Source organism: Tamandua tetradactyla, chromosome 7, assembly GCF_023851605.1.
Source record: "Tamandua tetradactyla isolate mTamTet1 chromosome 7, mTamTet1.pri, whole genome shotgun sequence".
Taxonomy (NCBI): domain Eukaryota; kingdom Metazoa; phylum Chordata; class Mammalia; order Pilosa; family Myrmecophagidae; genus Tamandua; species Tamandua tetradactyla.
In genome coordinates, this window is record NC_135333.1 from 57,214,783 (window position 1) to 57,239,654 (window position 24,872).

General features: G+C 39.3%; 1 protein-coding gene across 4 annotated transcripts in view; it reads left to right on the forward strand.

The window, feature by feature from the left end:
• Positions 1–24,872, forward strand: part of PRKCQ (protein kinase C theta) — a 174,620-nt gene that overhangs the window by 93,211 nt on the left and 56,537 nt on the right. For all 4 annotated transcript variants that reach the window (XR_013179426.1, XM_077169476.1, XM_077169478.1 and 1 more), the window contains exons 5-10: positions 4,182–4,344; positions 5,466–5,497; positions 5,592–5,677; positions 17,522–17,651; positions 23,624–23,733; positions 24,039–24,156. Coding sequence is in view for 3 of the 4 variants with exons in the window: in XM_077169476.1 (XP_077025591.1) it covers positions 4,182–4,344; positions 5,466–5,497; positions 5,592–5,677; positions 17,522–17,651; positions 23,624–23,733; positions 24,039–24,156 (639 nt within the window). In the remaining variant the exon portion in view is untranslated. The remainder of the gene's footprint in view (positions 1–4,181; positions 4,345–5,465; positions 5,498–5,591; positions 5,678–17,521; positions 17,652–23,623; positions 23,734–24,038; positions 24,157–24,872) is intronic.

Consider the following 24,872-nt stretch of genomic DNA (forward strand, 5'->3'; position numbering starts at 1 on the left):
TTTTTTGCCTACTATCCTAGTCAATTTTATCCTTATCCACCCAGAAATCTGGAAAGCAATCTTTCTAGTCTCCTTTTCCTTCACCTCCCACATTAATCAATCATCAGGTTCTGCCCGTGTTGTGTACTTGATATTTTTTCAGTGTTGTCCTCTACCTACATCATTATTACGTCTTGCCATATTCTAATCATTCCTCTATGCTATTGTCAGAATCAACTATGGAAAGCACCATCTGACCATGCCACTCTTCTCCTCCCTTTGCCCCTGCCCCTGCCTATAGTCTTTCACTGTTTGCAAACCATCTATAAGAAGATGGACCTTATACTTGCCCACCTTCTGGCATCACCTGCTGTGCTTACCTTTCATGCTTCACACTCCACACTCTGGAAATACCTAACTGCTTCAGGACCTCCACATACATCCCTGAAGTACATTCCTTGTGTAGTTTTTACTCATTCTTTTCCATCTAGAGAGAACACCTTTTGCTTTTCCTATCATACTCTCTTCCACACATTAATAGGAATTATTTATCCTTCAGAATTCAATCAAAAATCACTTCTTGTATTAATTGTCTTGGCCACTTTCCTCTCTTCCTCACCACTGCTGACGTATACCTGTATTAACTGGTGTAGGTGCCTCCCCATAGCATCCTGTGAATATTCCTGATATTTGCCACATTGATTGTTTTTCCCTCTGGATTCCAGACTCCTTGTAGGAAAGCCGTGGTTGAACCACATCTTAATTAGGCTGTGTGCTAGGCTTGTAGAAGGTATTGAATGTTTTTTAAACTGCTCACTTGGACTCAAACTGGCATTTATCCCTTTTATTTCCTTTTGATGTTCACACAATGGCCAATCCATACATTACCCATGCCTCCACTTCCAAGAATACCTTACTTTTGTCCCACTCTTGCAGGATGACCCTGCCCTCAGTAAATTTGGAAGAGACTTTCATCTTCTGTCCATCTCTGCACTTCCCAGTGTGGCTTCTTCTTCTTGCATTCTCTTTCTACTCTTCTGTCTCAGAGGAGAACCTTCCCTTTCTTCGTCTCAGTCCTCTCATCTCCAGCATTCCTGTTCCAGCAATCCTGCTTCTTCTCTAGCATCTTAAACTTTTCTGTCTCTCTTTTATTTCCTCCTTGTTGCCAAGACATACATAGCTATCTTCACTAGTCTTAAAAAAGATTTTTTTCACCTTTTCTATTACCATGATCTTCTCTTTCCTCTCTTTCATGAAAAAAGTAGTTTATATTGATTAGTCCCTGCTTCTTCACTATTTCCTCATTTCTTAAATTCCAAGAGTCTGGTTTATATTTCTTTCAATCAGCTGAAATAGTTTACTCCAGGATTTTGAATCTTCAAAACAGATTCCTGTTTCCTAGCCTCCAATTTCTTTGACATCTCTCTGTATCATTCAATACAGAAAGCACTATTCTTTGTTTTGCCTGATGTGATGTTATCCAAGTTTTCTTTTTAAATTTTCATCTGTCTCTCCTTGGTCTCTTTTATAATTCTTTTTCCTACATCCTAAAAAGTATAGCTATAGTCACTAAATATATATATAGTGAACTAAAATTTACTAGTCTTATATATATAAAAGTCTCATTTCCACCATTATTTATTACCTCTTCCAGTTAACTATTCTTTGTGAATGTGTCATATCTGGATTTTTATCTGCTCAAAGGCTAGGGTTAATGTCTCATCTTTCTTTAATTGCCCAGGAAACATTTGTGATCTGATTACAAACAAGTGATAGATCAGACTAAGTAAATAAATAGGCGCCAGTAAGATAAAAGTAATAAGCAAGGATATAAAAACCAATGAGCTTACTCAAACCAACAAATAAACAGAACAAATTACTTCAGAAATAGACACAGTCAATACCAGAAGAATTCAAGAAATTCTGTGTTCTTTGGCATTTACTCTCATATAATGATAAAAATGGTTAGAGGATAAAGGAAATCACAGGAAGGAAGAAAAGGGAGTTAATTTACTTCTACTACTTTGTGATATACAGACTACTTAAAAAATATATTTTAAAAATTTGCAGTTTATAGTCTAATGCACAGCCTACTTACCATATATATATTACAATTAGGGTTCCCAGATTGCTTTAGTTTTTAGTTTCCTAAGCTGCTCAAGCAAATACCATGAAATGGGTTGGCCTAAACAATGGGAATTTGTTCGCTTATGTTTCTGAGACTAAAAGAAAGTCCAAATCAAGGCAACATGAAGATGATGCTTTCTCCCTAAAGACTGTGGCATTCTGGGGCTGCCTCCCAGCAATTCATGGTTCCTCTATCACATGGCAAGATACATGGCACAGTTTCATGGTCTCTCCCTTTTCCTCTGGCTTCCATTGCTTTAGCTTCTTGCTTCCTATGACTTTCTCTCTCTGTTAGAATTCCATTCTGTTATAAAGGACTCTAGTAACAGGATTAACACTCACCCTAAATGAGGTGGGACTTACCTTAACTAAAGTGACTTCATCAAAAGGCCCTACTTACCGTGGGTCCACACTCACCGAAATGGATTAAATTTAAATATATTTTTCTGGGGTACATAAAAAACTGTTTTGTACTTTTTTTTAAGTTTCATCTCATTTTATCTGGACCAAAATAGAAATGGATCTAAACTTACTAATAAAGTCACAAATTAGAAATAGATTTTCACATTTATACCAGAACTGGTGCAAGAAGGCAGTTGCCTTACTAAATTTAACCCTTCATTCACCATACCTACTTTATTTACAGTCCAGTTCCAAATAAAAACACAAAATTCACTAGCCTTAAAATGTTGGTCTGACCTAAGGTGATGCCCTACCTGTGGAACCCTTTGGATGGTTATACAGGGAATGCTCTTTATCTGGGGTACTGGGGTTGCCACCATACATCCCTGTGAACCACAATAGAGAAGACATAGAATGACAGTATGTTCTGGGACTTTGCTGAACTCCTGGGGAAGGTCTCCATCTGTGCATGTCTTCCCCCACTCCCAACTTTCTTTGTCTGTCCTCTGTGTCTCTAGCTCAGCGGCAATTAGGGATATGGAAAATAAACATTGGCATAAAATGCATGTCAAACCTATGCTCATATTTAGCTAGAATGGAAAATTCATGGTTAATTATTTATATTTGTAAAATATAGCAATCTCCCCCTTTCTCTAAAAGTCACCCTTTTTGAATTTGTAAAGCTAGAACTAAAAAAAGTATAATAATCGAAGAATTTTCAAACTATTAACAAGTTATGATTTTAGGAGTTGGAACCATTAAATTCATTATCCTTGTTTTCATCAAAGTCACTATTTTTTGTCTTTTTTTTTTTAATGTTCTCCATTCTCATTCTCATGCTGGAGTTTTCATCATGCTGCTTGAACAGGAACAACTTAGCAGTGTGTTTTCTTTGGGTCCAGGTTTCAGCCATACCATCCCTATGTTCTCATAAGTCTACCATCTTACAATCCATTCACCTCTTGGGAAGATGCCTGCTGGGCAGAAGGGCACTGTACAGTAACTTCAGTGATTTCCATAAGCCTAGGGTGAACGGAATAAATGATTTGATGCAGATAACTAAATACTATCCAGGATTACCTAGACATTAAAAAAAAAAAAAAAGCAGTGATCTGTTGATTTTCTTGCCTTTCCCCCAGTGAGCAGTGCAGTCTAGAACTGGTGTAGCAGGAACTAGAGCATAACAAACACCCCAAGGGTTTTGGCTTTATGCAAAATTCTGACATATCTTTCAGTCTGCTGTACCCTGTTTAAAAATGACATGTCCTGGGCCCTAGAAGATACAGTTTCCAAGTTGCTGCCAGTAACCACATTATTCTCTAGAAGTACAGGCAGAAAATTATTTGCCACTTCCTTTTTTCTCTGGCTGGCTCATCATTAATGTTGAATTTTAAAAAAAGTTGATACATACCTTGAAAGTTGTGATCTCTGGTTTCCAAAATTGAAAGAGGAGTGAAGGATTAATCCAACTTCATTGTTTCAATCTATAGTAATATACCTTATGATAATTCTGTGTTATAAAATGAAGGTCAGACGCTCAGTATTTTAGCAACCTTAATAAATGCCTAGGATTTTAACATTCTGGGTAGTCAATACCTGTCTGATGCCTTGCCCCACTCTGTCTCTTATCCATCTCACCACCCATCACTTTTCTCCCTGTTCTCTTCCCACAGACACTAAGGACATGAGCGAATTTGAGACTGAGAGCTTCTTTGCTTTGCATCACCGCCGAGGAGCCATCAAACAGGCTAAAGTCCACCACGTCAAGTGTCATGAGTTCACCGCCACCTTTTTCCCGCAACCTACTTTTTGCTCTGTTTGCCACGAGTTTGTCTGGTACAGTAATTTGACATTTCCCTTCAAGTTTGAGGTCAGTGCACTGCTTAATCAGTAGGAGTGTGCTGGGATAAGTACAGTATGAGAGTTTTCACTAGTGACCTCTCCTACATTGAGAAGGCTTAAGGGGTTGTAATTCAACAAATGTTTTCATAATGTGACTCCTGTTGCAAAAGAAAGTCAGGTCCACTCAGAAAAAGGGTGAGAGAGTCTTAGTTTCTGATTAAATGGGAGACTGCTGGGTGGGAGGGGAGGAACCAAAGAGGAGGCGTCTTTGTTTTAAGTAAAGTTTTACAGTAAAAACTGTAAGAGCCCAACTTTCCTGGCATGGCTGTTTGCAAGAGGCAGCATTTTCTCATTGGAACAAATGGGTTTAAACGTTTACAAGTCTCTTGGGTGTCTTTGCCTTCAAACAGAGATCTGTATAAGCCTCAGTAACCACATTGCAAAGGCTATGGTAGAGTGGAGACTGGAAATGACTCCTATTTCTGCTTCTCGGATTTTTCGACTCTTAATGGAATGTTTTTCCCTTTGGGCAACTACAGGATCTACTTATGCACAACCCCAGCTTAACCAGGGTAGCGAAAGGTCAAATAGGCTTTGGGTGGACTTCAATAAACCTGTTTCCATCTAATTACTTAAAACTTTTTCCTTTCTAATTACGAGTGTTACTCAAAATTCAGTCTGAAGCTCAGGACTTAACTCATTACAAATATCCTCAGACCCTCAGAAAGAAGAAAAAAATGCTTCAGAAATGTCTTTGTTCATCTATAGTGAGCTTAGTGAACAATGGGTCTTTTTAAGTGGGGGACAAGGAAATTTGCTACTAGGAGACTATAATTCACTTTCTGTTGAGTAGCTTCATCTCAATATATTTGTTTGGGAAATGCACAAATGAGAAGGAAACCAGGAGCTCCTTGTTTATTTGATACTCAGAATTTTAACAAAGTGGCTTAAGATTAAAAGCACCGTGTTTACGCTCTTGGCTAATGACACACCACGGCTGCTGATCAGAAAATGCCCTGTGGTGGTAGAATTTAAGATCTCATTCACCTTTTAATTGGCTTTGATGCTGCTGTTGACTTTGCATCCAAATAAATCAGTTGTGTGATTTATTGCAGGGGCCTGAACAAACAGGGCTACCAATGCCGACGTAAGTAAGAAAAAATTCCTGTATTATCGGCGTTCTTTGTGTGTAGTTGTTCCTTAATGTCTGAAAATCTTAAGACGTACTTATTTCCTCTCAGAATGCAATGCAGCAATCCACAAGAAGTGTATTGACAAGGTCATAGCTAAGTGCACTGGATCAGCTATCAATAGCCGAGAAACCATGGTATGTATTTATTTATCTGCAATACAGTTTTAACCATGACATTAAATTTTTTCAACTTTTTTATTCCAAAATAATTTGAAACTTACAGAAAATTTGCAAGTATAATACAGAATAGTCCAGAGCATTCCATATATCTTCTACCCAAATATCCACATTTACCAACTTTTAACATTTTGCCACTTTTGTTAGATCATTCTATCTATCCACCCATTCATCTAATCGTCTATTTATATCTCTATCTATCTAGCTATCTATCACTTACTAAACCTTGAGAGTAAATTGCATATATCATGTTCCCTTGCCATTTAATACTTCGTCATAACTTTCCAAGGGAAAATCATATTCATTTATGTATAATTACCAAGTTCAAGAAATTTAACATTGCTATAAAGCATATGGTATATATTCCAATGTTTTCAGTTGTCCCAATAATGTTCTTTTGGACATTTTTTCCTCTGTTATTAGCTACATTCCAGCACCATGGATTTCATTTAATTGCTATTGCCTCTTTAATCTCTCTCATTTTTAATTGTGGTATCAAAAATACAACATAAAATTTCCCATCTCAACCTTTCCCAAGCATACAATTCAGTAATATTAATCACAATTCACAATTTTGTGGTATCATCAGCACCATCCATTACCGAGTTTTCCCATCATCCCAACAAAGACACGGCACCCTTTATGCATAAACTCCCCCATTAGCCCCCCCAACTCCTTGTAGACTGTATCGTACTTTATCTGTATGAATTTGCATATTTATCTCATATAAGTAGATTCATATATATCTGTCCTTTTGTGTCTAGCTTATTTCACTCAAACGATGTCTTCAGGGTTCATCCATGTTGTAGCATGTATCAGAATGTCGTCCTTTTTTATTACTGAAAAATATTTCATGGTATGGTTTTATCACATTTTGTTTATCACTCTTCTGTTGATGGACACTTGGGTTGCTACCACCTTTTAGCTAATGTGAGAATTGCGGCTCTGAACATTTGTGTGGTGTACAAATATTTGTTCAAGTTTGTGCTTTCAGTTATTTTTTATCTATACCTAAAATGTGGGATTGTTGGGTCATATGGCAGTCTATGTGTAATTTTTTAGGAACCATCAAGCTCTTTTCCACAGCAGCTACACCACTTTACATTCCCATTAACAACAGACGAGTGTGCCTATTTCTCCACTTCTTCACCAGCATTTATTTCCTATTTTGTTTTTTTTTAGTAATAGTCATTCTTATGAGTATTTTGAGAAGGGAAACTAAGCTAGAAAGTCAATCTGTCATTGTGAAATATTTCAACTTAAATTTTAAAGAGTAAAGAATATATACACTTTAAAATAATGCTGCAACTTAAACCATTAAGCTTATCAATGAACTTCTTATCAGCGAACCTCTATCTCACTAAATCCCTTTCCTCTTCAATAAACACTGTAACTGCGTTACCAAAACTAGGGAATGAATAAAGAACATAATGAGAATTTTAATGGCTCTAACTTTTCCCAGAAAATTATTCAAGAAAATGGCCTGAAAGCATAGTTCTGATTAATGACATGAGAACTAACTTGGCAGCATCTACAGCTAGAAGTGAGAGTTAAAGAGTAAATAAATGTCAATGATTAAAATATATGAGGATATATGAGCATTCACAAGATTAGTAAAGATGCTAACAGCAGTATAATTCTTAGGTTGAGAGGCAAAATCTTTCTTTCAGAGTGACTTTTAGATGTACTCTGAGGACAAGTTAGGTATCATTCCATGGAGAAGGAAACTAAGCTAGAAAGTCTGTCTGTCATTGTGAAATATTTCAACTTCCTCTCCCACCCTTTTTTTTCTCAGTTCCACAAATATTTATTGTGTATCTAATACATGGAAGATACCGTACTGTGTACTAGATGTACAACAGAGGCAAACAGACATGGCCCCTGCCCTTACAGACTCTATAGTACAGCTGGAGGAACAGATAGTAAACAAATAAGTATGTGCAGTTTCCATTTCTATTAAGTGCTATGAAGAGAGCGAACAAGGGGCAGCGATTGAGAATAACCAGGTGGCCTCCTTTGTGTCACGGAGAAAGCATTTACGCTGGAGCTGAAGGGGGAGAGGAGCCAGCTATGTGAAAAGCAGGAGTAAGAAGGCTCCAGACAAACCGAAAGGCCCTGAGATGGGCAGATTCACATGGGACCAGTGTGGCTAGAGCAGCAAGGGGCAGAGAGAGAGTGGAAGACAAAGTGGGAGGATGAGCAGCACCCGGATCAAGGGAGCTTTTTGAGACCCCAGAAAAGCGATTGGGTTTTTTGTTTTGTTTAGGACTTTTTAATATTTCATACAGCGATTATGGTGCATTCAAGAACCTAGCCCCCTAAACCCTAAGAGGGCCCCCACTCCTGTCCTCCTTCTCCATTTGAGGGCCCCAGGGTTTAGGGTGGAGAAAGGGAAAGGAACCACCCTTCCAGGGACTGACCCCAGAGACTGTTCCTGCCCTGCCTCGCGCATCCCAAGGGTAGGAGGGTAACCCCTGGGCACAACTCCCATGCGTTCCTCTCCTGTTTGTGCACATATGCACACTATGGCTCCTCAATGAGTTCGTCAGTTCCTGGCAGGGCCCCTCTGCAACAGCACCAAGTGGGATGGGGGCAGAGGGCTGGGCTAGGCTGGGGAGACCCTGAGAAAGAAGGAGGCCCTGGCTATGGGACCGCTGGAGGGAAAGAGAGGGACCCCTTGCCTCAACCATCTCCCAGAGGCTCTGGAAGTCCCCAGGTCTTCCTGCAGCTGGGGATGGCAGATGGGAGAGGAGGGCAAGTGGCTGAGGCATGCTCTCCTTTAGCTGACCCCAGGGCCTGATGATGGTCAGGGTCTGGCTAGGGGCTATGTCACTGCCTCTGAAAGGCTGGGAGCAGGACTTCATTGCACAAGATACTGTGGGAGGACCCGCACATGGGTGGGACTGAGCCAGTCTGTATATAGATGTTGCATTTAAAAAAAATGTAAACCTCATTTGAAATCATTAAGAAACAATGAATGAAACAAACAAACAAAAAGGACCACACAACATGAGGCAGGCGGGGCAGACAGGAAAGCAGGCAGGGAAGCCTCAGACCCAGGGCATTGTTGCTGTCGTGTCTGAGTCCAGACCCCCAGTCTGGGCTGGCTCCATGCGCCTGGCTGGCCAGGGGTTGATGGTCCTGGAGGAGGGGTACGATGGGGATGGTTATGCCTGACCTTAGTTTGGGAGGCTGGCATGGCCATGCTGTCCACCAGCAACTGCCATGACAGAGAGACAGAGAGGGAAAGAGAGACAGACAGACAACACAGACAGACAGACGAGGCAAAGGAGTGATGAGATCTTTGTTAGCACCAAATGGGTGGGCCAATAGGAATCAAGAACCAAGGCTACTGTACATAGTTCAACACTTTCAGGTTCTTCCCTCCAGCCACTCCAATACACCACAAACTAAAAAGGGATATCTATATAATGCATAAGAATAACCTCCAGGATAACCTGTCAACTCTGTTTGAAATCTCTCAGCCACTGAAACTTTATTTTGTCTTATTTCTCTCTTCCCCATTTTGGTCAAGAAGGCTTTCTCAGTCCCATGATGCCGGGTCCCAGCTCATCTGGGAGTCCTGTCCCATGTATAGAGGGGGAGATTTACACCCCTGGGAGGCATGTCCCACGTAGAGAGGGGGAAGGTGTTCACCTGCCAACTTGGCTTAAAGAGAGAGGCCTCATCTGAGCAACAAAAGAGGCTCTCCAAGGTGACTCTTGGGCATAATTGAACAGGCTTAGCCTCTCAATTATGAATAAATTTTTTAGGAGTGAACCCAAAGATCAAGGGCTCAGCCTACTGAATAGGTTGTCCCCAGTGCTTGTGACAATATCAGGAATTCCTCAGGTGGGGCAGTTTAATATTTTGTCCTTTCTCCCCAGTCTCCCAAAGGGTCATTGCAAATACTTTTCTATTTTCTACCCAAATTACTCTGGGATATAACAGGGCATCACACCAACTTGTACAAACCAACAAAATCTCATGCCCTAGTCAAGGTTCTGTGCAAATATGGTGTATAAACTGACAAAACAAGTTAAATTAGATGATCCACAACCACAAATATAAATTTTCCACCAAATAACAATTCTCCCTTTGCTCTCACACAGAAGTAGAAATTTTGAAATATGAACCATATCATCCTATACCCAGTATTCTGTTTTACCTTATTTCTATCCAGATCAGCTCCAATGATATCTCTAGTTGAAGTCTGATCACTTTTTCAACTCTTTAAACAATTGTTGTATGGGGTAATGCTGATTCTCATAGCTTCAGAGCTCTAACTCAGAGTCTCAAGTGTCACATAAATACCTGAAGTTTCAGGGAGCAATGAGGTTACACATAAATAGCTCAGTATCTCAGAATTTAGACATAACAGTTACAACTTCTGAATATATGTGACTGCTGTAAGACCTTACAATCTAGGGCCCTTTCAATAGGCCCCAACCTGATAACCCATGTTCTCAACTTCAATTCTCCAAGTTTATATATTATAGTTAGCCCATATGAGTGAGGCATGATCATATTTGTCTTTGTTTCTGCCATTTCATTCAACATACTGTCTTTGAGATTCATTCACCTAGTTGCATACCTCACACATTCATTCGTTCTCGCATCAACTCAGTAGTCCGCTATATATATACACCACAGTTCCCCCTTCCATCCCTCAGTCATTGTACCCTTGGGCTACCTCCATCCATTGTGAATCGCAAACCCTGCCTCCATACACACCAGTGTGCAAATGTCCATTCGTGTCCCCACTATCAGTTCTTCCAGGTATACACCTAGCAACAGGGTTGCAGGATCATATGGCAACCCCACCCCTAGCCTCCTGTGGAACCACCATGCTTTTCTCCAAGGAACTACACCTCTCATTTTCCTCCTAACAATGAATAGGTGCATCTCTTTCTCCACATTTTCTCTAGTACTTGTTTCTCTCTGTTCCTTTTTAAAGTTTTATTCACACATCATACAATCCAACCTAGATAAATAGCCATGCCTTCCCCACCATACTTTATATGAAAACAGTTCTTATTCTTCCGCAAAGAATCCATGCTCCTGCCCCACATCCTCCACTTGTTGACATTTAGTTTTGGCATAATGCCTTGTTACGTTCAGTGGAAGCATATTACAATGTTAGTGTTGACTATAGGCCTTAGGCTGCACTGATTGTGCTTTTTCCTGTATACTATCACATTTTCAACACCTTGCAGCATTGATATTCATTTGTTCTCCCTCATGCAATAATGCCTTTATATTTGTACATTTAATCAACATCATTGTCTACTCTAGGCTTTCCTGAGTTATACTGTCTCAGTCTTTGCCGTCTATTTTTCCTTCTGGTGTCATTCATGCCCCCAGTCCTTCTTCCTCAGCCACATTCACATTCAACTTCATTCAGTATAACTATTCTTGTGCTACCATCAGATAGTATTGTACTGAATTTTTATAATCAGTATGCACTATTTATGAATTTATACAATCAGTCCTATTGTACATTCTGTATTCCTTCAGCACCAAATGCCTAATCTCTACCCTCTTTTTATCTCCTGATAACCTGTGTTGTTAATGTTAACTCTCAAATTTCACTCATTAATGTTAGTTTATATTTGTGAAACCATACAGTATTTGTCCTTTCATTTCTGCCTAATTCTATTCAGCATTATATCCTCAAGTTTCATCCACATTGTTACATGCTTCATGACTTTAGTCTGTCTTGTAGCTGTGTAATATTCCATCATATGTATATACCACAGCTTGTTTAGCCACTCATCCACTGATGGACATTTGGGCTGCTTCCATCTCTTGGCAATTATAAATAATGCTGCTATAAACATTGGTGTGCAAATATCTGTTTGCGGCTTTACCCTCAGTTCCTATGAATATATTTCTTGTAATGGGATTGCTAGGTCATATGACAATTCTGTACTTAGCTTCCTGAGGAACTGCCAAAGAGTTTTACAGCGTGGTTGCACCATTTTACATTTCCACCAACAGTGGATAGGTGTGCCTCTTAACCCACATCCTCTCCGGAACTTGTTGTTTTCTGTTTTTGTTTCTTTTTTATAATGGTCATTCTAGTTGATGTGAGATGAGATTTCATTGTGGTTTTGATTTGCCAAATAGCCAGTGAAGTTGAGCGTCTTTTCATGTGCCTTTTAGCCATTTGTATTTCCTCATTTGAAATGAGTCTATCCATGTCTTTTGCCCATTTATCAATTGGGTTGTTTGTCTTTTTGTTGTTGAGTTGAGAATCTCTGTATGTATTTTGGATATTAACCATTTATCTGATATATGATAATGTTTCTCCCATTGCATAGGCTGTCTTTTTACTTTCCTGACAAAGTTCTTTGATGCACAAAAGTGTTTCATTTTGAGGAGATCCCATTTATCTATTTCTTTTTTCATTGTCTATGCTTTGTGTGTAAGGTCTAGGAAACCACCTCCTATCCCAAGATTTATAAGATATTTCCCTACATTTTCTTCGAAACGTTTTATGGTCGTATGTCTAATGTTTAGGTCTTTGATTCCTTTTTGAGGTAATTTGTGCATAGGGGATCAGATATATATCCTCCTTCATTCTTTTGCATGTGGATACCCAGTTTTCCAAACACCATTTATTGAAGAAACTGCTCTGTCCCAGGTGGGTTGGCTTGACTGCCTTATTAAAGATCAATTGTCCACAGATAAGAGGGTCTGTTTATGAATACTCAATAAGATTCCAATGGTCAGAATATCTATTTTTATTCTAGTACTTTGCTATTTTAACCACTGTAACTTTGTAATATGGTTTAAAGCCAAATAAATGTGAAACCTCCACTTCTCAGGATATTTTTAGTTATTCAGGGCACTTTCCAAATAAATTTGGTTATTGTATTTTCTATTTCTTTAAAGTAAATTTTTGAGATTTTAATTGGTATCACATTGAATCTATAAATCAATTTGGGTAGGAGTGACATCTTAACTATATTTAGTCTTCCATTCTTTGAACAAGGTATACCCTTCCATTTGTTTAGATGTTCCATAATTTCTTTTAGCAATTTCTTATAGTTTTTTGTGTATAGATCTTTTGTATCCTTAGTTAGATTTATTCCTAAATATTTGATTCTTTTGGTTGCTATTGTTAATGGGTTTTTTTTTTATTTCCTCCTCAGATTGCTCATTACTAGTGTATAGAAACACTACTGATTTGGGGGGTGATCTGGTACCCTGCGCCTTTGCTGTACTTATTTATTAGCTCTAGTAGCTTTGCTGTAGATTTTTCAAGATTTTTAATATATAGTATCTTGTTATCTGCTTGAGAGTTTTGGTCCTTCCTCCTTTCCAATTTGTATACCTTTTATTTCTTTTCATGTCTAATTTCTCTGGCTAGAACTTCTGGTACAATGTTGAATAACAATGGTGAAAGTGGGCTTCTTTGTCTTGTTCCTAATCTTAGAGGGAAAACTGTCAGTCTTTCCCCACTGAGGATGATGTTAGCTGTAGGTTTTTCATATATTCCCTTTACCATGTTGAGACAGTTCCTTCCTATTCCTATCCTTTGAAGTGTTTTCATCAAGAAAGGGTGTTGAATTTTGTCAAATGCTTTTTGTGCATCAATTGAGATGATCATGTGGTTTTTCTACTTTGACTTATTGATATGGTGTATTACACTGATTGACTTTATGTTGAACCAACCTTGCATACCTGGAATAAATCCCACTTGGTCATGGAGTATAATTCTTTCAATGTACTACTGAATTCAATTCGCAAGAATTTTGTTGAGGATTTCTGCGTCTATATTCATTAAAGGGATTGGTATGTAATTTTCTTTTCTTATAGTATCTTCGTCTGGTTTTGATAATAGGGTGATGTTGGCTTCACAGAATGAGTTAGGTAGCTTTCCTTCCTCTTCAATTATTTTGAAGAGTTTGAGCAGGATTGGTACTAATTCTTTCCTGAATGCTTGGTAGAATTTACGTGAGGCCATCTGGTCCTGGATATTTGTTTTTTGGGAGCTTCTTGATGACTGATTCAATTTCTTTATTCATCATTGGTTTGTTGAGGTCATCTATTTCTTCCTAAATCACTATGGGTTGGTCATGCCTTTCTACGAAGTTGTCTATTCATCTACATTTTCTAGTTTATTAGCATGTAGTTGCTTATAGTATCCTCTTATTACCTCCCTTATTTCTGTGGGGTCAGTGGTTATAGCTCCTCTTCCATTTCTGAGTTTGTTTATTTGCATCCTCTGCTTTTTTTTTTTTTTTTTTTTTTTGTCAACCTAGCTAAGCATCTATCAATTTTATGGATTTTCTCAAAGAACCAACTTCTGGTTTTGTTGATTTTCTTACCTGTTTTAATATTCACAATTTCATTTATTTCTGCTCTGAACCTCATTATTTCTTTCTTTCTGTTTCCTTTCAGATTAGTTTGCTGTTCTCTCTCTAGTCTCCCACACAAAAAGTTTATGACTCAATTTTTGCTCTTTCTTCATTTTTATTTTATTTTATTTTATTATTTTTATTTTTTTGCATGAGCCAGCAATGGGAAATGTAACCCAGGTCTCCAACATGGCAAGCAAGAACTCTGCCTGCTGGGCCACTGTGACCCTCTTTCTTCATTTTTAATATAGGCATTTAAGGAAATCAATTTCCCTCTCAGTACTGCCTTTGCTGCAACCCATAAATTTTGATATGTTGTGTTTTCATTTTCATTTGCCTTGAGATATTTACTGATTTCTCTTGTATTTTTTTCTTTTTTTAAGAGTGTATCATTTAACCTCCATATATTTGTGAATTTTGTGGCCCTTTGGCTGTTATTGATTCCAATTTCATTCCATTATGATCAAAAATTTATTGAGACTTTCTTTGTGACCCAGCATGTGGTCTATCCTTGAGAATGATCCATGAGCACTTGAAAAAAAATGTGGATCCTGCTGTTGTAAGGTGTAATGCTCTGCAAATGTCTGTAAAGTCTAGTTCTTTTATTATATTACTTAAAATCTGTTTCTTTATTGATCTTTTTTTTTTTTTACATGGGCAGGCACCGGGAATCGAACCCGGGTCCTCGGGCATGGCAGGCAAGCACTCTTACCTGCTGAACCACCGTGGCCTGCCCTTCTTTATTGATCTTGTATCTAGATGTTTTATCCATTGATGAGAGTGGGGAATTGAAGTCTCCAACTATATGGTAGAGGTGTCTATTTCTCCCTCAGTATTGTCAAGGTTTGCCTCATATATTTTGGAGCACTCTGGTTCCATGCATAGGTTATGTCATATTGTTGAATTGTTCCTTTTATTAATACATAGGGTCATTATTTATCCCTTTTAATTTCTTTACATTTGAAGTCTAATTTGTCAGATATTAGTGTAGCTACCCCTGCTTTTTTCTGGGTTGTTGTTTTCATGAAATATCTTTTCCCAACCTTTTACTTTCTACCTATTTTTGTCCTTGTGTCTAAAATGAGTCTCCTGTAGACAGAATATAGATGGGTTCTGTTTTTAAATCCATTCTGCCAGTCTGTGTCTTTTTTATTGGAAGTTTAATCCAGTAACATTTACTGTTATTACTGTAAATTCTGTCATTTTGTCTTTTGGATTTTATATGCATATCTAAACTTTTTTCTCCTTTTGTACTTATTGATAGTCTTCATTTTTGCACTTTTCTCTAGATTTCTCTCCTGTGTTTTCCTATCTGCCTATAATGCTCTCCTTAGTATTTCTTGTAGAGCTGGTCTCTTAGTCTCAAATTCTCTCATTGACTGTTTGTCTGAAAACATTTTAATATCCCCCTCATTTTTGAAGGACAGTTTTCCTGAGTATAGAATTCTTGGTTGGCAATTTTTCTCTTTCTGAATCTTGAATATATCCTACTACTGACTTCTTGTCTCCATGGTTTCCAGTGAGATACCCACACACAATCTTATTGAGCTTTCCTTGAATGTGATGACTTGCTTTTCTCTTGCTGCTTTCAAAATTCTCTCTTTCTCTTTGACAGCTGACAATCTGATTAGCAAGTGTCTTGGAGTATGTCTATTTGGATCTCTTCTGTTTGGAGTATGCTGCACTTTTGGATCTGTAATTTCATGTCTTTCATAAGACATGGGAAATTTTCAGTGATTATTTCCTCCATTAGTCTTTCTGCTCCTTTTCCATTTTCTTCTCCTTCTGGGACACCCACAACATGTATTTCTGTGCACTTCATGTTGTCTTTAAATTCCTTGAGACCCTGCTCATATTCTTCCATTCTTTTCCCTATATTTTCTTTTGTGTGTTGGATTTCAGATGTCTAGTCCTCTAGTTCATTAATCCTTTCTTCTGCCTCTTCAAGTCTGTTATTGTAAGTCTCCATTGGTTTTTTTGTTTATTTGTTTGTTTGTTTCATTTCTTCTATTAGGCTTATCATTCCTGTAAGTGCTGGAATTTTTTTTTCAAACTTTCAAGTTCTTCTTTATGTTCACCCAATGACTTTATGTTGAATAATCTAATCAAGTTTCCAACCTACAGTACTGAATAGGGATAAAAAGAAACAGCTGCTTCCATAAGATGGATCAGGATTAAAACATGACTTTTATATCCTTCCTCAACTCATTGATTTGATTTTTGATGAGATTTTGCATGTCTGTTCAAACAGCCTGGAATAGTTGTTTCAAATCCTGTATCTCATTTGAAGTGTTGGTTTGTTCCTTTGACTGGGCCATACCTTCAATTTTCCTAGTATGGATCATTATTTTTTGCTGGCATCTACACATTTGATTTCCTTAATTAGTTTATTCTGAAGGTTGTTTTCACTATTTTACTTAGGGTTTTCTTGTTGGATGGCTTTGTTCTCTGTCTGATCTTGGAATTCAGCTCAACTTATTCTAGACCTCCAATATAGGCTCTGTTTAACTGATCAGAATTTTTCTGTTCTTGTTTTTCTGTATCTTGCCCTGCTTATATGGGGTATTTTTTTTTTAGGAGGGCATCCTCAGATACTATTAACCCCAGTCAGACTTTCCTAGAGCAGACAGGCCCTCATCTCAGGAGGAGAAAGTGGCAAGTAGCAAATTTCTCTAAGGGTGAGACCCAGCAGATTGTCTAATCCATTTACATTTAAAACATTACTGATGATGTGACTTTCTTCAGTCCTTTTGCTATTTGTAGGTCTTACACATTTTTTGTCCCTCAACTCCTCCATTGATGCCTATTTTCGTATTTATTTATTCGTTTTTTTTGTATTGTACCATACTGAGTTCCATTTCCTTTCCTTCTGTATTTATTTCTGAAATATTTTCTTTGTGGTTACATTGGGCTTGAATTTGACATCTTTAATCTATAACAATCACAATTTGATTATGTACCACATTAACCTCAGTAGCATACACACGATTCCTATGTCCCTCCATCCCAGGGGAGGCATTTTTTAACATTTTCCAAAGTTTAAAGCACTATTCTGGGCTTAATGAGGTAAGGAAATATTTATATTAAAATAGGAAGGAAAGTGAAAACTTACCTAGCTCCCATTAAAATAAATAACCTTAATCCCCTTTTCCTGGAATGTTAGCTGGTCTTGGCTAATGTCTCAGACTTCAGCTATCTCTAGGTTAAGTGATATGTATGTATCAAAAACTTGTTCCTTATCCAGAGCAACTAATGTTGTATGCTTTCTCCAGATGTGACTATAATGCTTGACAAATAAAAGTTATTATTTAAAATATGTGCAGCCCCAGTGTTTTTTTGTTATTTTAAATGACAGACATGCTAAAGTATCAGCTTAGACATCTGAAGTGGAGTACCCAGAGGCATGCAGAGTTACAGGTTCTCCCCTTTCTTTCAGTTCCACAAGGAAAGGTTCAAAATTGACATGCCACATCGATTTAAAGTCTACAACTACAAAAGCCCAACTTTCTGTGAGCACTGTGGGACCCTGCTGTGGGGATTGGCCAGACAAGGACTCAAGTGTGATGGTGAGTCTAATCTTTGGGAAATGAGCATTGTCCCAAGTAAGGAGCCTCCTAGGAGGTAAGTTCACAGTCTTTATGGCAGGCATAGGGAGAATGTGAGGGAGGGAATTGAAAGCAACCCAGGAAAGCTACCATAATTATGATCGGGCAAGCAATGGCCTGACCATTGCTGCAAACGTATTTCTTGGCTGGCTGATAAACTGGAAGGCCGGTGTATGAAATCATCTGTCAGTTGATTGCATCTGTGGCTGATTACATCCGTGATCAGCTAAACCATTTCTCCCACAAATGAGATAACCCAATAAGTTGAAGGCTTTTAAGGAAGAAGAGAGACTCTGTCATTGCTTCTTCAGCCAGTGAGCCTCTTCTGTGGAGTTCATCCAGACCCTTCATCAGAGCTGCCAGCTTCACAGCCTGTTCTACAGATCTGGACTCTTCCTTTCCCATGGTGGTGTGAGATACCTTTATAAATCTCATATTTACAGATATCTCCTAATGGTTCTGTTTCTCTAGAGAACACTGAATAACACAGCACCCAAATACTCTCATTCCAGAAAAATACAAAGACATTCAGCCTCAAGATCAAGGCTCCTGCCTTCTGTTGTACCATAACCCTGGTGTTCAGTTTGTTACGTTTCCTGTTCTAGTTTAAAAGTTGCTGGAATGCAATATACCAGAAATGGAGTGGATTTTAAAAAGGAGAATTTACTGAGTTGCAAGTTTATAGTTCTAAGGTTGTGAAGACATCCAATATTAAAGCAAGGCTATAGAAATGTCCAATCTAAGGTATCCAGGAAAAGATACCTTGGTTCAAGAAGACTGATGGTGCTCAGGGTGTCTCTCTCAACTGGAAAAGTGCATGGCAAACATGGCAACATTGGCTGGCTTTCTCTCCAGGCTTCTTCTTTCATGAAGCTCCCTATTAGGGTGTTTTCCTTCTTTATCTCCAAAGTTCTCTGGCTGCATGGGCTCTCGTGGTTCTTATGACTCTGTTGCTTTAAAGATTTTTCCAAAATTGTTCCCTCTTAAAGGTCTCCAGTAAGCAACACCACCTTCAATGGGTGGAGACATACCTCAATGGGAATCATCTAATCAAAACCCACCACCCACAATTGGTAGTTCACATCTCTGTGGAAATAATCTAATCAAGTTTCCAACCTACAGTACTGAATAGGGATAAAAAGAAACAGCTGCTTCCACTAGATGGATCAGGATTAAAACATGACTTTTCTAGGGCACATAATCCTTTCAAACCAGCATACTGCCAGAATGCACTGTACCAAAAATGGGTTGGCTTTTACAAAAGGGATTTATTAAGCTGAAAGTTTACATTTCTAAGTCCATGAAAATGTCCAAACTAAGGCATCCAGAGAAAGATACCTTGATTCAAGAAAGGCCAGTGGGTCCAAAACATCTCTTTCAGCTGGAAAGGCACTTGGCAATGTCTGCTAGCTTTCTCTTCTCATTTCATAAGGCCTTCCTGGAGGTGTTTTCCTTCTGCATCTCCAAAGATCTCTGGCTGTGTGGGTTTTGTCAGCACTAAAGCTTTTTCCAAAACGTTTCCCTCTTTAAGGATTCCAATAAGTGACCCCACCTTGAATGGGTGGAGACATATCTTCATGGAAACCATATAATCAAAGTTACCACCCACAAGTGGATGGGTCACATCTCCATGGAAACAATAAAAAAAAGATCCCACTCAGCAATATTGAATGAGGATTAAATAACATGACTTTTCTGGGGTACACAACAGATTCAAACCAGCATACCTGAGGAGAAATGCAAGATTGTGCTTATCCTATGACTGGTCCCTTTGCCAAGAATCCCACTAACTCTGGCCTGCCCCATTGTTACCCCATTTGCTCTGGGTCTGACCTGCACTATTCAGGCATGTGCAGCTGTGCCATGCTTCTGCTCTTCTCCTTTGCATCAGCAAGTAAAATTCTCCTTCAAGTTCCACCAAGGAGCAGGCCTAGCATGTGGATTTGGCTGATGGCCCTGCACAAGGGACATTCTGAGATCTAAGGGTGAGAGCTGTGAATTTCAAGTGCTCAGGGAGAGAGTGGCCAAATCCAGCTCTGAAGCCTATTATTCTTCTCATCAGGTGAGACTCCTGTGTTGGTCTCATGGTTGACAATTTCCCTTCCTGTAGCCGGTTACCCACTTGCTGAAGTCGAGCTGGTCTAATGAGTGTGATTCTAGTGTTTCCGCTCTCCAAGGCTTAGAACTTCCCTGAGGATTCCTTGGCATTATTTCACGACTCACAGTCCACTGTGTTCTGTTCTTCTTTTCTAACATTCTTTCTTTTTCATTCTCTTCTCTTCTGTTCTCTTCTACTGCCTTTAAGTAGCTCCCCCCCCCCTTTTCCCCTTACCCCTTCTCTGTTCCCCTTTTCCTTCCCTCCCTCTCCTTCCCCCTTTGCATTTTCTACTTTCCCTCACTCCTCACCTCCCTTCTATCCTCAACTCTGTTTACCTCCACATACTTTGTCTTCAACTCTTTTCTTCTTCTCTTTAGTTCTCTTGTTTCTCTTTCTAACTTGCCCTCTCATCAAACATTTCTTAAGTAGGGCCCCCTTTTGTCTTTAACCCTGTCTTCTCTCTCTCCACTCTAATTCCTATGAAAATAGTCATCAAAAGCGGCTTTTTACACTCACAGAGATCCTGTTACCACCTGATAGGTTAGTAACAAAGATCTGAGTAAGACATTATCCAAGTGGAGAGAGCAGCCACCACTGTGTGTCAGAGGCAAGCACAGACCAGGCTTGATTTTTTTAAGATATATATATATATATATTTTTTTTTTTCATGGGCAGGCACCAGGAATCGAACCCTGGTCTCCGGCATGGCAGCCAAGAACACTTTCTGCTGAGCCACCGGGGCCCACCCCTAGGCTTGATTTTAGAGAGCAAAGAAAAACCTCAGTCCTGCCATGCTAGTCCTTGCTGACTGCCTCACTTTGCATTGCAGGAATGAGTAGGAAAATGAGTAGTGCTGCCCCCTCTGTAACTTAGACCAACAACAGAGTGTGAATCCTGTTGACAATGCAGAATTTGGAAGGGTGGAACACCTGTACTATATTAAAGATTTTTATTATACACAAAAGATTTCATTCCAAGTGAAGTTTCATGAATGTACCCACCCATATATTCTGGAATGAGGAATAATGAATACTAGTGGGCATAGAGAACCTTGTTTTGTTTTATTATAATCTAAAGAAGAGCAGACTACTTAAAATTACAGGAGAAGACTGCTAAAGTTTCACCTAAATATTTTAACATGGTTTTTCAATGTAATAAATAATGAAGATGAACGAGATTTTGGATTTGTTGAGCACCAGCTCTTAACCCAGGAACTGTGCCAAATTCTTTGCGCCTTTGCACACAAATGTGCCGATAAACTGGTAAGATTAAAATTGCATAATTATGTAGCTTCTACTGTCTAATTCCGTTGTTACAATCCCTGTTTATGGTTTTGCTGAATTGGATGTTACTTGAGATGAGAATTCAGTCAACTTAACTTTGGACATCTTTAGGTTACATATTTTTAATTGTGATGGCAATAATTCATAAGCAAAATTTAGACTTTCTGAAACTAGTGACATAATATTATATAATAGCTTGTCTTTATAAAGACACACACACAAACACACACATGCACATTTAGGAAGTATCACATGGACACAGTCAGTGGAGTTTAGTCCTCTAGTGTGCTGTTTCCAGGACTAAGAAGTCAGATTTCTCCTCCAGTCCTGGCATCTTGGAGCTAGGAGCCTAAGGATTTCTAGATGGCTTAGTTCAGTGCTACTGGTCCGTAATCTCAAGTCACAGAGAATGAGCATCTTGCTCAAGGTCCCAGTATAGATGACAGCACAAGCCCACGCATCATCTCCCTCCTACTCTTGCCTCAACAACTTGCTCCTTTCAACTATTTCCCACTCATTTACCTTTGGTGAAATTGAATAACATCTTATGTGACTTATAAAGATGAAAGAAGAGTTGGGTTCCTTTTTTTAAGCTTCTTTCTATAATTATGTAGTATACATGGATTTAAGCCATTAATACAGATGTGCAAGAAGTATCACTCTCTTTATGACTTTTAAATCAACTTAATCTGGGTTCTAATGCCCAATCCTGCTGGTGGAAGATTCCATCTAATAATTATTAGGGACCCCTGCCCTTCCTATAATCATACAAGATTTGAAGAGTTGCGTATATACCAATGCCCGAAAACTAGGTAAAAGCTTCAGCCCCTGGCGCCCACTGGCATCCTTGTTGCCCAAGCTACAGTAGCACTGAAGCCTGTGGTTTTCTGTTTTTCTGCACCACATCTGGGATTTTGTTTTGTTATTTTGTTCAAGCTTGGGACCCATGCTTGGGATCCAGTGTCCCTCTTTGCATTATGCAGTTATCTTTCCTGGCATTGCAAATTAGTAAAAAAGGGTTTCCTGGCTCCAGGGTCAACCCACCATCCCTCCCCTAGTCCAAGAATGATGGGAGACACTTCTACCCCATTGTCCCTCTCTCTACTGTTCTCAGAAGCCTTTGCCCAGTCCCCTCCCCCAATGCTGCCTCACCAGTGACCCCACTCAATTCCCTGAGGCAGGAACAACATAGCCTGGCTTGGGGAAAAGAGGAGGAGATCAGGGAAGGAAAACCACTCAAGGAGGTAAAAATGAAAATAGTATTTCAGCAAACTTTATAGCCACAATGAGAATATATAATAATTTTTCTGGAGAGGTAGGTTCGTTGGTTTTTGATTGGGTCATCAATAGATTTTGACATCTTTAAGGCACAGGGTCCCATCATAACTGAACAATCTCAATTTGCCTTTCTTCACTTTTGTGGTTGCATTGGACGTAAAAAATATAGTGGAGCATTTTTTGTTATAAAAAAGGTTTTGATGAAGGTAAAGCTGTTGACAGAAGTAGGAAAAATCAGAAGCGCAAAGGAGGGTGCTGCAGGGATAATAGAGGGAAAAATGTCCTTTTTCCTTTGTCAAATCCTGTTGTCTTGCTCTGAGACAGATCATTCACACCCAAGCAAGGGTAGGTTGCTTAACGGCAGTAATTTACATATAAAACTGTCTTATAAAATCCCAGGGAGTGGGGAGAATAACAAAAAAAACCTCAATATTTAAATGCTCCCACCTTTTCTAGTATTCCTTGTTCCACAGAAATTATTCACTTTGGTGTCTTCAAATGAGTTTTAGAAATAAGTATAACTCCTCTGTGTGTCAGCCAGGCATTCGCTGGGTTCCTCCCACCTTCTCAATTCTGTTCCCAGGAGACCTCCCTGACTTGGCTCTCCTCCACCACCCTGGGCTCATAGCTGTGCCCTCCCTTCATCTTTATGAAATTGTGGCCTCTTGTCCACATTCCCTTCTCTCGCCATCATCCCTTAACTGGACACATACACATATAGTTACACCATTTCAATTTCAGTTCTGTAAACTTAGACTGCCTCTCCCCCTCAGCCTCTCCAGAGAGGTCAGAGAAACTTTTTGCAGCTCAGGTGGGAAAGGTGGAGGCTGGGCTAGGAGTGCTTGGGCTCCAGTATGTAGAGTGGGAGTGGAAGTCCTTCCATCTTGGCCTTTCAGATGACCACCAGTGACAGCCAATATTGACTTTTACTCTCAGCAGTGGTACCATCTAAACTCATCCTGAGAACAGACCTCCCCGGTAACAAGTCCCTGGTTGTACCTGGAGAAGGAGTCATTTCCATTGTTGCACTGAGGAGCATCTGGTCTGTGTACAGATTGCAGGGAAGGAGAGATGGAGGATATGGTGGCTTCCTAAGAAATACAGCTCTGACTAAATTATTTTTATTTATTCAGTGTCTTCCTGTGATGAGAAGATGGGGCTGGGGATTTGCCAATTGTCCCATCTACATGTGCATGCATAAAACAGATCAGGTATTTAAGCCATGGCCCCTGGTTCTGTTACTCTTGCTCACTGTGTCGCTTTCTTCCTTGCAGCATGTGGCATGAATGTACATCACCGATGCCAGATGAAGGTGGCCAACCTTTGTGGCATAAACCAGAAGCTCATGGCTGAAGCCCTGGCAATGATTGAGAGCACTCAGCAGGTAGGAAAGGCTTTTGGATTGGCAAACACCCAAAAGTTCAACTCAACAAGCTACTTGAGTCTTTGTGCTCTTCATTCTGTAGCATCTCTACAGGATAGCATGGAATATATTCCTGAGTGTTCTTCTAGTTCCTGACTTCAACCTTCATGCCCATATGTCCTCTTTGAGACATTCAAAAAGAGTGTTGATAGAAGAGCTTGGGTTATCCTACGCGTTTAGGAATCTTAAACAGCTTTTACCTCCTTGGACACAAGCTGAGCTGTCCCGTCAGTGATGGCTGGACTGACTCTTTCTTTGTAATCTAGGCTCGCTGCTTAAGAGACAGTGAACATATCTTCAGAGAAGGTCCAGTTGAAATTGGCTTCCCATCCTCCATGAAAGATGAAACAAAGGTGCCTTATTTACCAGCACCGGGAAAAAAAGGTGGGTGTTCTGAGTCACAGGAGAATCACTGTCCACAGTTAATCTTGATCAACCCTAACTCAAGACCTTCAGATTTAAGTTCTCAGTTGACCTGATCTGATAGGCGATGCTTTATTATTATTTAGGATTGCAGGCCCAGCTACCAACTAAGAGGGTGCTACTTCTTAAAAGTGAAGGCATATGGTGAGGAATAAATTGACTTGATTGAAAAAAGAAAGATTTAGATTAGATATAGAAAGGATCTCCAGCCAATAAAGTAGACCATGCCTCAGTGATTATCAAAGTAGAGAACAACATCTTCCTCAGGAGATTATGATGGACAATACAGTTCAGCACTTTCACAGCCCACTTGACTTTCATTTCCCCGTCCCTCACACTGGAGTCATGGGATTTGACGTTTCTGTGGTTGTGATCCAGGCAAATAAATGAGGTTCACTTTCCCTCAAATTTGATTAGAATGCCCATTTTGTCTATGATTTGACATCATCTTTCTAAACTCTCATTCGTTTCTCATACAGGGTCTTTTGCTCATTGAAGTATGTTTCTTAAGTTTAAATATTTCTCTGTCTATTGAATATACAAAGAGACATAGTCCACGCCCCAAATGCCAGAATCACAGACAGGAAATGTGGCCCCCACAGACAGAGAGGGAGGCATTAAAGCTATCTTGCCATGCAGGGTGCCGTCGCCCCCAAGATCTGATCTCGGAAGGGGAA